At 46.9% G+C, this 13,947-nt stretch overlaps 1 protein-coding gene across 11 annotated transcripts in view; it reads left to right on the forward strand.

Annotated features, from left to right (window-relative positions):
• Positions 1 to 13,385, forward strand: part of KIF1B (kinesin family member 1B) — a 138,735-nt gene extending 125,350 nt beyond the window's left edge. For all 11 annotated transcript variants that reach the window (XM_080656795.1, XM_080656803.1, XM_080656799.1 and 8 more), the window contains 9 exons: positions 609 to 670; positions 1,954 to 2,099; positions 2,287 to 2,526; positions 4,304 to 4,375; positions 5,529 to 5,650; positions 7,282 to 7,431; positions 8,009 to 8,201; positions 8,405 to 8,523; positions 9,054 to 13,385. In XM_080656795.1, the coding sequence (XP_080512921.1) occupies positions 609 to 670; positions 1,954 to 2,099; positions 2,287 to 2,526; positions 4,304 to 4,375; positions 5,529 to 5,650; positions 7,282 to 7,431; positions 8,009 to 8,201; positions 8,405 to 8,523; positions 9,054 to 9,096 (1,147 nt within the window). In that variant the 3' untranslated portion in view covers positions 9,097 to 13,385. The remainder of the gene's footprint in view (positions 1 to 608; positions 671 to 1,953; positions 2,100 to 2,286; positions 2,527 to 4,303; positions 4,376 to 5,528; positions 5,651 to 7,281; positions 7,432 to 8,008; positions 8,202 to 8,404; positions 8,524 to 9,053) is intronic.
• Positions 13,386 to 13,947: the final 562 nt, after the last annotated feature.

The raw sequence follows: 13,947 nt of genomic DNA on the forward strand, positions 1-13,947 counted from the left end.
TTGGATGTTGGCATTTAATAACGTACTAATGACTGGAGGAGTTAATGAGGGAAGGAAGGAATATTACATTTGAACACTTTCAAAACAGTTTGCAGGGACTAAATTTTTTTAAAGTGTCATTATTCTAACAGAGTACCATTGGAATTTTTCTTTTAAAGATTTATTCATATTTAAGATATACAAAAATATATCTTATGCATCACCACCCAGCATAAGATATAAGTATTACTGATATAATAGAAGGTTCAGTACCTCTCCCTAGTCACACTCCCCAGAATTTGATGGTTATCATTTTCTAGTCAGACTTCCCCCAACTTTTCTCTCTTACAGTAAGAAAAGACACATTTTTAATTTTTATATTTGTATTGTAAACTTTATCATTCAACTTTATTCATCCTATTAAAATGAAAATGTTCAAGAGATTGAGATAAAAACAGATTCCTTGTATGAAAAAATTAAGTTCAGAATAGGAAAAGGAATAAGATACTTATGTTTGAGGGTGGGTTGCAGTCCCTACAGAGGAGACAGTGTTTTAAGTAGAGAGAATTCAGATTTTCCTGTTTCTGTGATATAAGATACTAAGTAATTGTTTGTTTTAATTTAAATAGCAATCGAGTCACTGGAATTTATGAACTCAGTTTATGCAAAATGGCAGACACAGGTAGTCCAGGTAAGAGCTAATGGATGGGGAGGTGATAGTTGTCTTTGCATCTGTTTGGAGTGTATCATGTCAAAAATCTACCTTACCCATATAGGAGAGATATAAACTTTATTAGAAACCAAGCATATTTACAAGCCAGGTTTTCGGTGCTATATTTTTCTGAGTTATATTTTTCTGAGTTACAACACTTTGGTTTGTGACGTGCAATACCGTTATAAAAACTTTACTAAACACAATGTTCCCGGGCTATAAAATAGTCAAGTGTATTAGAATGAATCTGGTATGGGAAACTTCATAACCCTTTCGCTATCCAGCTTAGCCCCAAGGTTAACTTGGTAGTATCACTTCCCAGGGGCTGTCAAACTAGAATTTGAACTTCCTGTGCTCGAGAAGACAAATCTAGATGAACTTGTTTGTGTCCTTTTTGATGTCTCTTTGGGCTCTGTTCCTTCAGCTCGGTGGTCTTAAGCAGCACTTCGGATTTTTATGTTTGTAAACTGGAACATGGACAAAAGGTTTTTGTTTTTAATATTAGGCATTCTTTTAAAAATATTTTTACTGATTTTTAGAGAGAGAGAAACATCTATATGAGAGCAAGACGTCTATCGGCTGCCTCTTGCATACCCCCTTACTGGGGATCGAGCCTGTAACCCGGGCATAAAAGTCAGGATTCCTTTTTAAAAACATTTGGTTAATATGAGTTTGAATCATTTTAGAGAACATATGTGGAAAAAGGTCAGGGCTCACAGGTAAGATTTAGATTTTCTTAAAAAAAGAAGACTTTGAGTATGATTCTAAGTCCTAATGGCAGCTAATTATAGTGTCCAGAGAGTTCCTTGAGGATTATTTAATTAACATGAATTTATGTCTTTTACATGTAAAAACAGTTTAACATTTTACAAAACTAATGGGAGATGATGGGGTAAAGCCATCTGTCATCTGCCATTCTACCTGAACTACTGAATGTGGGTGTGTGTGTATGCGGGTGTATTTTTATATATTGGGGACCATCGTGTACAGACTATGTAATCACCTCTATATTTTCACTTAACATAACACCTTTTTCTCAAGTTGCATTGCAGTCTTCATAATTATCAAATAATATAAATCTCACTTCTAAAAGAAATTTAGAGTTGCTTTGAATTCAAAGGGATTGAATTATTATTAACAAAATCCCATGTATCTAGAGACCAAGTCTTTCTTAGTTCATCATGTATATGAATTATTCATTCATTTTGAGGTAACATTAGAATCGGATTTTTCTCAAAAAGAGTTATTGCCTCTTGTCTCAGGCATGCAGAGGAGGAGGAGAAAGGTCTTGGATACATCAGTGGCCTATGTGCGGGGAGAAGAGAACTTAGCTGGCTGGCGGCCCCGTGGGGACAGCCTCATCCTGGAGCACCAGTGGGAGCTGGAGAAGCTGGAGCTCATCCATGAGGTATGGAGTGGGGGGAGGTAGGGGGGAGGAGAAGGTACTCAGATGAAAGCTCGGGCCGGAGACTCTCCGTCACCACCGCGGTGTGATCCTGGCTTTCCAGGTTTCCATCACCATGAGGCATAATACTGTACTTACTAAATCGTAATGAGCTTTGTGTTTGCTGAGGCAACGGTGTTGCTCTTCTTAGGTGGAGAAAACCCGCCACTTCCTGCTCCTGCGTGAGAGACTTGGTGACAGCACCCCCAAATCCCTGAGCGACTCGTTGTCCCCCAGCCTGAGCAGTGGCACCCTCAGCACCTCCACCAGCATCTCCTCTCAGATCTCAACCACCACCTTTGAAAGTGCCATCACGCCTAGTGAGAGCAGTGGCTACGACTCCACGGACATTGAAAGCCTGGTGGACCGCGAGAAAGAGCTGGCCACCAAGGTGTGAATCCCTTCCCTGGGCTGGGCATTTGCCGTGAGAATGAACTGATCAGTCAGTTTCCGTTCCATTTTCTTCCTTCTTTGAGGGCCTCTGTTTCAAGGCCTGCACTAACACTGTGAACATAGAAACAAATCGGACTCAGTTCTACCCTTAATTAGCTAACATGCAAATGGTGACAAGCATATAATAGAGGCGTATGTCTAGGTGCTGTGGGAGCCAGAGGCGAGGCCTCCACAGGAGAGCATCGTGAACTGGCTCAGGAGGGTGCAAGGAGGGAGCCAGCCGTCCTGCATGATCAGTGTGAGGGAACCCTGTGGAGGGCACGAGATGGAGTTAGGGAGATGGGCCAGGGCATCGTGCATACCGTGCTAGAGAGCTTAGAGCAGGATGGGGAACCTTTATTCTGCCAAGAGCATTTGGATATTTATAGCGTCATTCTCAGGCTGTGCAAAATTATCAACTTAAAAATTAGCCTTGTGCCCTGGCCTGTTTGTATCAGTGGATAGTGCGTCAGCCTGTGGACTGAAGGGTCCTGGGTTTGATTCCAGTCAAGGGCACATGCCCAGGTTGTGGGCTCGGTCCCCAGTGGGGATTGTGCAGGAGGCAGCCAGTCAGTGATTCTCTCTCATCATTAATGTTTCTATCTCTCTCTCCCTCTCCCTTTCGCTCTGAAATCAATAAAAAATAAATATTTAAAAAAGTTTAGCCTTGCTATATTTGGTCAAACATTTAAATTACCCCTAAAGCCTTGGCAGGGCCAGATCAAATGATTTCGAGGATCTTATATGGCCTGCGGGCTGTACGTTCCCCACCTTTGGTTTAGAGTGTCTTGGGAGTGACGTGGCAATATTTTAAACAGGTATTTGTTTTAGAAAGACTTCTCTGAGAGCAGTAGAGGATGGATTTGTGATGAAGAGAGAGACTAGAGGCAGAAAAAAGTATAGCAGTAATCCAAATGAGAAATGATAAAACAAATTAAGAATGAAAGGGATGCTATTGCATTCTTAAGCACTTCTAAGCTATGATGTTGCAGTATTCACTTTTATAGATTTGAGAATGGCTTTTTTATCCACTCATTTTATCTTTCTTATTGGGCATATGCAGGCTCCTTGCTATATGCTTAGTTATTCCTAGAGCTGTTAGGCAGCATCTGAGCTCCACTGTGGGTCTTAAGCACGTGATTTTCCCTTCCTGCCTGTGTCCAGGGCTTTGTTTAACCATTGAAATTTATGCTGCCACCCCTGTGTTCATAGAAGCACAATCTACAGTAGCTAAGACCTGGAAACCGCTCAAGTGCCCATCAGTAGATGAGTGGATTAAAAAAGCTGTGGTCCATTTATACCATGGAATACTATGCAGCAGTAAAAAGGCTGAATCTCTTACCCTTTGAGACAGCATGGAGGGACCTGGAGAGTATCGTGCTAAGTAAAATAAGTCAGAAAAACAAGGATCACATGATCGCACTCATGTGGAATCTAAGTAACAAAATAAAGTGATGAACGGAGTGGATCCAGAGACATCGAAGTATGGAACAGAGTGCGGAATCTCAGAGGGAAGGTGGGAGAGTGTAGGTGGGTGGGAGGTCATCAGCCCAAGACCTTGTATGCACATATGCATAACCCATGGACACAGACAATAGGGTGCTGAAGGCCTGGGGTGGAGGGGGCGGGGCGGGCTGGAGGGAGTCAATGAGGGAAAAGGGGGGACATAAATACTTACAACAATAAAGAATTATTTTTTAAAAAAACAAACTTAATGCCCCCTTTCTTTTTCCTAGTGTCTGCAACTTCTCACCCACACTTTCAACCGAGAATTCAGCCAGGTGCATGGCAGCATCAGTGACTGTAAGGTGAGCCGCTCACATTTCCTGTCCCCAGCGCACGCTGCTTTTAGGTGGCTTGATGTGGGCATAGCATGGTATTTGAGGATGCATGACATATCTGCTCTTGTATCTGATTTTTTCAGAATACCGACTTCTGAAGGTGAAAGTATGTCTCCGTGTCTCTTAGAGTGATTATCAGATAGGAACTATTTTGGCTTTCCCCTGAATCCCTTGGAGAATATTCTGTAGGGGTGATTTGTCATGTGTGACAGGGCACAGAAGTCCTGAGGTTCTTGGTGGCATGGGGTTTTGTTGCTTCCACACAGAGTGAGGTGAACACTTTAAAGAACTTCTGGGTCATTCGCTCTATTCTAGTCATCTTGGCCTTCTTGGCTCATTCCTGCCGAGTGGGGTCTTTGCACCCTTGCCATTCCTTTGCCCAGAATAGTCTTCTTCCAGATGTTTCCAAGATTGGCTCACTGATGTTTCCTTTTTAGTTCAAATATTGTAAAACATGCATTGTAAAGCCAACAGCTCCCTGAAACTTCTCTTTCCCTGATTCATTTTTTGCTATAGCACTTATCACTCCCTGACATTTCTTTTAATCCTCACCCGAGAATATGTTCTTACTAGTTTGAGAGAGAGAGGAAGGGAGAGAGAAAGAGAAAAACAAAAAATCGATTGGTCGCCTCCCATACATGCCCTGACCTGGGATCGAACCTGAAACCTAGGTATGTTCCCTGACTGGGAATTGAACCCTCACCCTTGGGTGTATGTGTGATGCTCCAACCACCTGAGCCACCCAGCCAGAGCCTGATGTGTATGTTGACTGGCTTATCGTCCGCCCTCTTCACTTAGAGTGTAAGTTCCAGGAGGACAGGTCCTCTGCCGTATTCTAGAACTTTGCCTGCTGTGCTAAGTGCTCGGCTCATATGCATAAGGCCATTTAATTAATGCAGGAGGGCAGTGGCAATTTAAAGAGCCAGCCTTGCCTCGTTTGTAAATGTCATGATTCCTACCAGGACACGAGGGCCATAAAATATGTATTTGTAAGGCTTGTTTTCTTAAATGACCTGAAGCAGGATATTTTTTAAAGCGAGGTCACTGGTTGTCAAAGCTGCTTATTGCAGAGACAGTTTCTTCCATCTGAATCTCACTCGCTCTGTTCTGTTTCTTCCAGTTGTCGGACATCTCTCCAATTGGACGGGATCCCTCTGTGTCCAGTTTCAGCAGCTCAACCCTCACTCCCTCCTCCACCTGCCCCTCTCTGGTAGACTCCAGGAGCAACTCTCTGGATCAGAAGTAGGTGCCCAGGTTTTTCCGCGATAAGCTAACCTAAGAACCAGGGGAAATGCCGGTCTTCCTCTAGCTCAGTGGTTCTCAGCTGAGGGCAGCACCACCCCCCTAGGCAGCATCTGGAAATATGGGGAGCCTTCTCTAGATGTCGCAATGTCTAGAAAGATGCTACTGACATCTTTTAATATCATGTCTTCCTAACTTCCTGCACCAAGACTTGGCTCCTCTTACTCCCGTTCTGCTCACTTGTCCTTCCGCTCCCACCCTGCTTCCCTCCTCAGTCATATCCCACATAGGAAACCCCATCTTGGGGAAAACATTTTAAAACGACTTCGGAGAAAAATATTTTGATGATACAAAAAAAAAAAAATGAGCCGAAACCGGTTTGGCTCAGTGGATAGAGCATTGGCCTGCGGACTGAAGGGTCCCGGGTTCGGTTCCGGTCGGGGGCATGTACCTTGGTTGTGGGCACATCCTCAGTGGGAGGTGTGCGGGAGGCGGCTGATCGATGTTTCTCTCTCATCGATGTTTCTGGCTCTCTGTCCTTCTCCCTTCCTCTCTGTGAAATGTCAATAAAATATATTTAAAAAAAAAAAAATGAATAGGTAAGACTAATGGAGACAACTTTAATGTGAATTCGTCAGTACAGTGCACCTCAACCTCCTTTGCCCTGTCTCCATTCATTACGCTCCCCTGTCAGAGCCCACCTTGTTATCATCCAGCTGTCTGTCTGAATGTACCAGCACTCGCACAATTGAACGTGGCTGGAGAAAATAACAGAGAGGCAATCTAATTAATTCTAGGCTGCCATTGACTGTCAGACATTATTTAATGTGCCACTAAGGAAGAAGAAGCACTGCCAACTAAAATGTGACCCACTGTTGATTGTAAGACTCATCCCAATGTGAGGAATGGGGCGGCATTTACAAATGGGCTGTTTGTAATGGACGAAGTACAGTGAATCAGGCTAGGCTGCTGTCCGAAGATGACTAACGCTGCAGAGCAGAGGAATTCTTTCTCCCGTACAGCCTGGACTGGTCCAGGGCGGCGTGCAGCTGTGCACCTCATGGCCATTCAGAGACACCCCTCCACCCGTTGATCTGCTCTCTCTGCCAGTCCCTCAGGCTGTGGTTCTCAGACGTTAGTGCATCACCAGGGGGGCTTGTTAAAGCCCACGTGGCTGAACCCCACCCAGAGAGAGTTCCTGGTTCTCTAGGTCTGGGGTGGAGCCTGAGAATTTGAATTTCTAACGGGTTTCCAGGAGCAACCATCGCTTCTGGTCAGGGTCCTCACTGTGAGAGCTGCTATGCTAAGTGTGACCTTGGGACTAAATTGAAACAGAGGGATGGAGTCATGTTCCAGACACTTCTGATCAGGGCTTCAGAATAGGAGGTGGTCTGAGTGATGCACGCTCATCGGTGACCAGCCTCCTTTGAGCCTCTGAAGGATGAGCCCAGTGGCATTTGGAATGACGGTTCTGACGCCAGCTTGTCCGCCCAGGCCAGCTCTCTGAACCTGATGTCTGCAGGGCCCCTGGCGTGTGGAGAGGCCTCATTCCTGCTGGTGGGATGGTTGTACACGTCTGCATTCCTCACTGAAGCTCTTGTTATCCCTAACCTCTCACCTCTCTTTTAAAGGACCCCAGAAGCCAATTCCCGGGCCTCTAGTCCCTGCCCAGAATTTGAGCAGTTTCAGATTGTCCCAACTGTGGAAACACCGTATTTGGCCCGAGCAGGGAAAAATGAATTTCTCAACCTTGTTCCAGATATTGAAGAAATTAGGCCAGGGTGAGTACTATACCCAGAGATGCTGGGAATTAAAACAAATCAGAGGAATGTACTTCCAGCTCTTCCGTGAGGTCTCTATTGCAGTGCGATGCTCATGGATCCGGGTGGAAGCTCCGGCTGGGTTTCCGCCCCAGCTGTGCCGTCGCGCGCCCACCTGCTCATCATGCTGGGTGGTGCTTTGTCTCTTGCTGTATTACTTTGGCAGATAAGGTCCTAGGTCATTGTCCTGTTTTGTTCACACGAGGGACTTGGCCTAGGTGAGACGTATTTTGATGGTCCTCAGCTCAGAATCACTTCCTTTTTGTAAGAAACAAATCAATCTTGCCCTAACCAGTTTGGCTCAGTGGATAGAGTGTCGGCCTGCGGACTGAAAGGTCCCAGGTTCGATTCCGGTCAAGGGCATGTACCTTGGTTGCGGGCACATCCCCAGTAGGGAGGTGTGCAGGAGGCGGCTGATAGATGTTTCTCTGTCATCGATGTTTCTCTCTATTCCTCTCCCTTCCTCTCTGTAAAAAATAAAATATATTAAAAAAAAAAAAAAGAAAGAAACAAACCGATCTTGTATTGTCCTTTTTAGCTCAGTGGTTTCCAAGAAAGGATACCTGCATTTCAAGGAGCCATTTTCCAGCAACTGGGCTAAGCATTTTGTTGTGGTCCGTCGCCCTTACGTCTTCATCTATAACAGTGACAAAGACCCAGTGGAACGTGGCATCATTAACCTGTCCACAGCGCAGGTGGAATACAGCGAGGACCAGCAGGCCATGGTGAAGGTCAGCCCTGCCCTCTCTCAGCTTCTCATCGCCATGCATGCCCTTCCCTTTGAGTTCTGGATCCTGTTGTGTGATAGAGCGTCTCTCCTGTATACCTGGCTCTTTGAAGTGCCAGGGCGACGTGCCGTATGCCTTTGAATATGACCGGTGCCCCCATTGCTCACAGCCCACGTAACTTTCTTGTCTACCCGCATCTCTTTCAGAGCCCTAACATCTTCGCTGTATGCACAAAGCACCGTGGGGTCCTTCTGCAGGCTCTCAACGACAAAGACATGAGTGACTGGTTATATGCCTTTAATCCACTCCTTGCTGGCACAATACGGTGAGGAGCTGTCCCTGCATTCCCTTCCTTGGCTTTTGGTCCCGGGAACATCAGCATAAATAGGGAACGAAGTCTTGTTGCAAACAGATTTAAAATAGGGGAAGGGCAGGGGTGTAAGTGTGGTTGTAGGTGCTGACGAGGCCTCAGCTTCTCAGAAGCTATCACCTGGTGTTCCAAGCAGCTAAGGAGATGCTGGTCACGTTTGCATTTAACCATCTGCTTTGACTTTTTCTTCTCAGGGGTTCTGCAGCCAGGGTCTGTGGGGCTGAGCAAAGGGAAGGTTGGGAGGCCCTTACCAGTCTGCCCGTCAGGATGCAGCACTATGACCAGCCTCCCGTCCTATGAGGGGCTATGTTGCAGGGTCCCCTAGCGGCAAGCCCACAGCCCAGTCTGTTTGTTCAGGGAGCCTGTGATCTGGGTCTGCAGCGCAGTTTAGGAAGAAGCCCAAGGAGGGGCCCGTGGGAGAAGAGACCTGTGAGGAGAAACATCTGGATCCAGTTTCCTAACAGGCCTCTCTCTGTCGCCCATAGGTCAAAACTCTCCCGCAGAGGCTCGAGCCAGCCGAAGTACTGAGTGACTGCTGCGCACCCTCACGCGCCTTCCCAGAGATAAAGGAAGTGTTACCTCTCGTTCCTCTTTGTGATTCTTGACGGTTGCTCTTGTTTGTAATCCTGTGGCTTAACTACTTTTCCCTCTTGTCCAGCACTTTTTCTAGCTCCTGTTCCCCATCCCCATTGCTCTGTGCCCTTGTTCCTTTTCCTGTGCTGAGAATCTTGTTAGTAGCATGTGGCCTAACCAAAGGGGAAAAACACATCAACAAAACAAACAAACAAACAAACAAAGAAAACAGAGAGAGGGAAATCCAGTGACTCCCCAAATTATTTTGGTAAATCTTGGCTTCCTTTTGTATGAGAGCTCCCCATGTGACACCTCCGATGTCTGCACTGCTGTCTTCGGAAATCTGTCTTTTTTCAAGACAACATAATGCATTTTTTCTTTTCCCTGTTTGTGCTCTCACTTTAATTTTTCTTGGGTGGCTTAGAGACAAAGGGAGGAGACATCTGGCCTTGTTGGAAGCTGAGAGGGAAAAGCTTACCTTTTTCCCTCTGTTGCTTTCTTCCCTCACGAATCCCTGCGTTTCCATTCAGGGAGAAGGTTGTGGTGAGCTCAGCAATGGAACAGGCATACTCTGTGAAATCGGGCTTACTTAGAACATGGTTATGCAGTTTTCAGTTAGTGGAAGAGGAGAGAGGAGAGGGCTTTTAACAGGCCTGAGGCAGTGGCTGCTGCTGACTTCTCAGAAGGGAGGAGCCAAGGGTGTTGGGTTTCCAGGGAGTGTAGAGTGGGGGGTGGGCCGCGGGTGGATGGGAGGTCAGTAGGGTTCCTGTGAACTGTGCTGCTCATCTGGGAGGGAGGCTCCTCTCTGTTCGGGTGTTGGCATTGGTGGTGGTGGCGAGTTTGGAATCTGATGTCATCCGCAGATGTCCCACCAGGAGGAGTGCTTCGCTTTCTGATGAGGAACTTGATGGTCATTGTGGTAATGCTGAGTAATGACCTTGTGATTGTAGCTCCCGTTGATCAAAGAAATGTAGCTTTCACGTATAAACCTGGAAGTCTCCTCTGAACCCAGTGGTTATTTTCAATAATCCCTGTCAGATTGAAAAGACTTTCAGTGATGCCTGTCCCTATACTCAGAAATAAGCCGACATGGCAGACTTTGCTCTCTGGACCCCAGGATTAAAACCAGCCACTCCCACCGCTAAAAACAAAATGGAAGGACATCTGGGGGCAGAGAAAAGACCCCACCTGAGCCCTGACCCCAGGGTTTCGTTGCGCACCCGGCTGGCCTCACCTTGCTTCTCCATCGGGTGTGGAAGTGTTGCCAGAGGAGGAAGGGGGAAGCTGATAGTCTCCTGACCGGACAGGGTCAGCTCTTCCAGACGCCAGCGTGGAACATACGCTTTCTCTCAGCTGTCTGCAAGGGTTTCAGAGTGACCTGGAGGGAAAAAGGCCCCGCTTCCTTGAGTAGCTTTGCCACTGGTCGGCTTGGGTGGTTTATACCATCCTTTACCTCCCTTGCTTAGACCTCTCTGCTTGACCATCCCTTGGGCATTCAGGACAGTATCTGCTGGTTCCCGCTTTGTGGAGATTGAGGGTCTCAGCCTTGGGGTTGCTGACTCTCAGGTGCTGGGGAACTGGATGGCTTTGCCTTAGCAGCCAAGGGCAGGGGCCACACGCTCTGCGGCGTAGTTGCCGGGCAGGCTCAGACCCTTGCTTCCACCCTGCCCGGTTGGGCTCATCTCAGAACAGGGCTCACAGCTGCACTTGTTATAATTGCCTTGCAAAGAAGCGGAAGTGAGTCAGGGAGAGCGTAATAAAAGAAAGGACAGAACCACAGGCTGTGACCTTACCTGAAAAGTGGTCAATAAAACTCAAGATTTTTTAAACTTTCTTCTCCTTAAAACATAGGTCACTAACAGTAACGTTACTACTTTTTCTAAGCGACATTTTTAATGTAGTTAGAGGTTTCTGCATTATCTAAAGGACACAATATGCCCTTCTGGTGTACACCCCAATCTAGGATCTGTCCGTGCTTAGAGACAGCTTCCTGGGCCGGAATTAAATCTAATTTCAGGGAAATGACATTTGAAGGTTACTTTTAGAATCAAATCATGGATGCTGCTGCTGTGAAGAAGTTTGATGGAAGGATCCATGTCTGTGTGGCAATAGGTGGGGAAGGCTGAGGGAGAGTAACCGTGTGATACACTGAAATGACTTGCGTTTCTTCTTCTAACTCAAACACAATTGGCTTGGGAAGTCTTTGCTTTGGAGTGTCAGCTCTTAGAATAGGCGGCACTGGACTCTGTCACCTGCCCAAGCAGGGAGGCCTCATGAGGACGGGGGGGTTTCGTGTGCTCTCCCCGTCCGAGGGGCCTCTGGTGCAGCTGACGGGTACAGGCAGCCCCTTTCGGTACCTCCTCTTTCTCTAGGGCCCATCTGCAAACTGGAGTTGGACGGTTCAGGGTTAATGTTCCCTTTCCAGACAGGTTCATCCCCACTTTGAAGTCCTGAGAGAGCGTTTCTGACAGGAACTCTTTATGAGGCTTTAGCTGAAGCCATGGGGCCAGGAAAGTTGAGGAATGAACTTGACCTTTTAAGGAAACCACCTTTTGAGGGTTTTTAATTTCTTTTTTTCCAAATCACTCCTTTAAACAAGCAAAAAAAAAAGCAAGAAAGAAAACTCTTACACAAATGAAGGAAACACGAATGCTAGTTAAAAGTAACCTCTGCTCCCCTCGTTCCCCATCCTCCTCTCTCTGGCCAAAGCAAAGTACGGCCCCACAGCCCGCACCAAGCCAGTGCTCACGCCTGCCTCCTGCGCCTGCCTGGGGGTCAGCCAGCTCTCAGGCTGGGCTGTGCGGGGCCAGCCAGCCCCTGCACTCGGCCAGGGCACGGGGAGGGCTGCTCTGGCAGCTGGGCGGGTCCTAAATTCCCGCACACTGTTAACCGATGGCAAGGGAAGGTGATCTTCCCAACCAGGGAACCACTATTTATGTATCTCTCTTCCCTTCAGCTCTGTAGAACTTACACAGACACTCATAGTTTTGCCGGATATTTTCCAGCTCTTTTAAGATGAAAGAATAAATTAAGTCATTGCGAAAGGCCTTTTGGGATCTAAAAGTAAAATGGCTTCTCCTGGCACATACTTCAAAGCAAAGACTTTGTTGCCTGCTGCTTGTTCTCTAATTATTTAATTTAATTAAATTCTGTAAGGTATTTGTATATTTATACAGCTGTAATTAATTGCACATTGGACTGGAAAAGAAAGGCTGACCTCACGTGTGGCACCTGCCGGTACCGGCATCCCTGGTGCTGCTTGCCACTCGTCCTCCTGGGCGGTGTCAGGGCTTGTTGTTGGTTTGTTCGACTGGGGTCCTTCATCTTTGCTTTTGGGTCCTTTTTTAAAATGTGATTGTTAACCTGCTCCGTAAAGAGAATTCTGATCCTGCTGCTGCTCTCAGAAGGTGTGCTGAATGTACTTTAAACAGGACTCTGACGCGGTGGACTGCAGCAGCCGACCCCGGTGACTCAGCCAAGTGTGGCCAAACCCTTACTGTGTGAGAGAGGAATGCATTGATTTGTGTTTCCTTAGAATTGAATTATCAGCTGAGAGATGATCTGCTTTTGTTGTTCAAAAGGCCATTTATGAAATTCGTATTCGAGCCCCATAAAATCTTGGGAAAGCTGCTAAGTCATTTAAAGGAAGAAATTAGAGTTGATACAAATTTCATGTTAAAAACCCACAGCCAGATAGCTGTGCTCCGATGGGAAGTCCGAGCTGAGGTTGGTCTCGCCGAACCTGGCTGTCGTGTGTCCTTTCATGTCTTCGAGTTACTTTCACGCTGCGTGTTCTGGCATCAGTTCGCCTGAGGGCTCCATCGGCCTTCTCACGTGGAAGGCACAGTCTTAGACTTTGTGGCTCTAAAGTGTTTGTCATGGAGATTTCAATTCTCACATCACCGTCCTTGTGCATTAAACAAACCCATGAACATAAGTGGCCTTTTTGAACCAGGACTTTGCAAACCGATCTCTCCCCAGTGAAGGAGTTGAGCACATCAGCAACAATGTATGTACATTATTAATTTCCGATGTTCATGTTCATGTTTTATTATGTAAATATTATCTGATGTTTGGAGCTTGGGTATACAGAATGTAAATATAGTTCTTGTATTTGTACTAATTCTGGTTCTTTTGCTGTATAGCCTTAGATGTGCAATGCAGACATTATCTAACTGTGTATGGTAACCTTGCATCACGGAACTATTAGTGAACGAGGTCATAATAAAGGTACACCCAGTGCACCAGAGGGCTCTCGTGTGCATTTATTGTTCAGGCTCTGAGTGGTACTAACACAGAGACTTCTCCTTAGTTTATTTAACAACTTCCTCTTGTGAGCACAGCATGAGCCGGGGGACCACTGTCCTGGGAGTCTGGGGAGAAACAAGAAGGGCGGGAGCAGCAGCATTCAGGCAAAGCCACAATGCACGCAGCACGTCCGAGAGCCCACCGGTCCGGTGCCGCCCGGATGCAGACGTGCCCCCTCCGGTGCCAGCGGGAGGCCGTCCACGACACACGTTGGCAAGTGGTACGTGTCACAGAGCAAAATAAAGCTGAGTAAGCGATGGGGGGATGGGAAGGATCCTTTTAGATTGTGTGGTCGGGGAAGGCCTTTCTCAGGAGAAGACATTGCACTGACTCCAGAATGAAGGAACGGGTGCGCCATGCAGGTTCCCGGGCAGAGGTTTCCAAGCCGAGAAACCAAGCCCCGGGGCAGCAGTGTTCCCTGCAGGTTCCCAGCAGCCAGGAGGCAGTGTGGAGAGAGCACGGGAGTCCTGACGGCAAAAAGGAGCCAGGGCTCAGGTG

This window comes from Plecotus auritus (assembly GCF_963455305.1).
Source record: "Plecotus auritus genome assembly, chromosome: 2".
Taxonomy (NCBI): Eukaryota; Metazoa; Chordata; class Mammalia; order Chiroptera; family Vespertilionidae; genus Plecotus; species Plecotus auritus.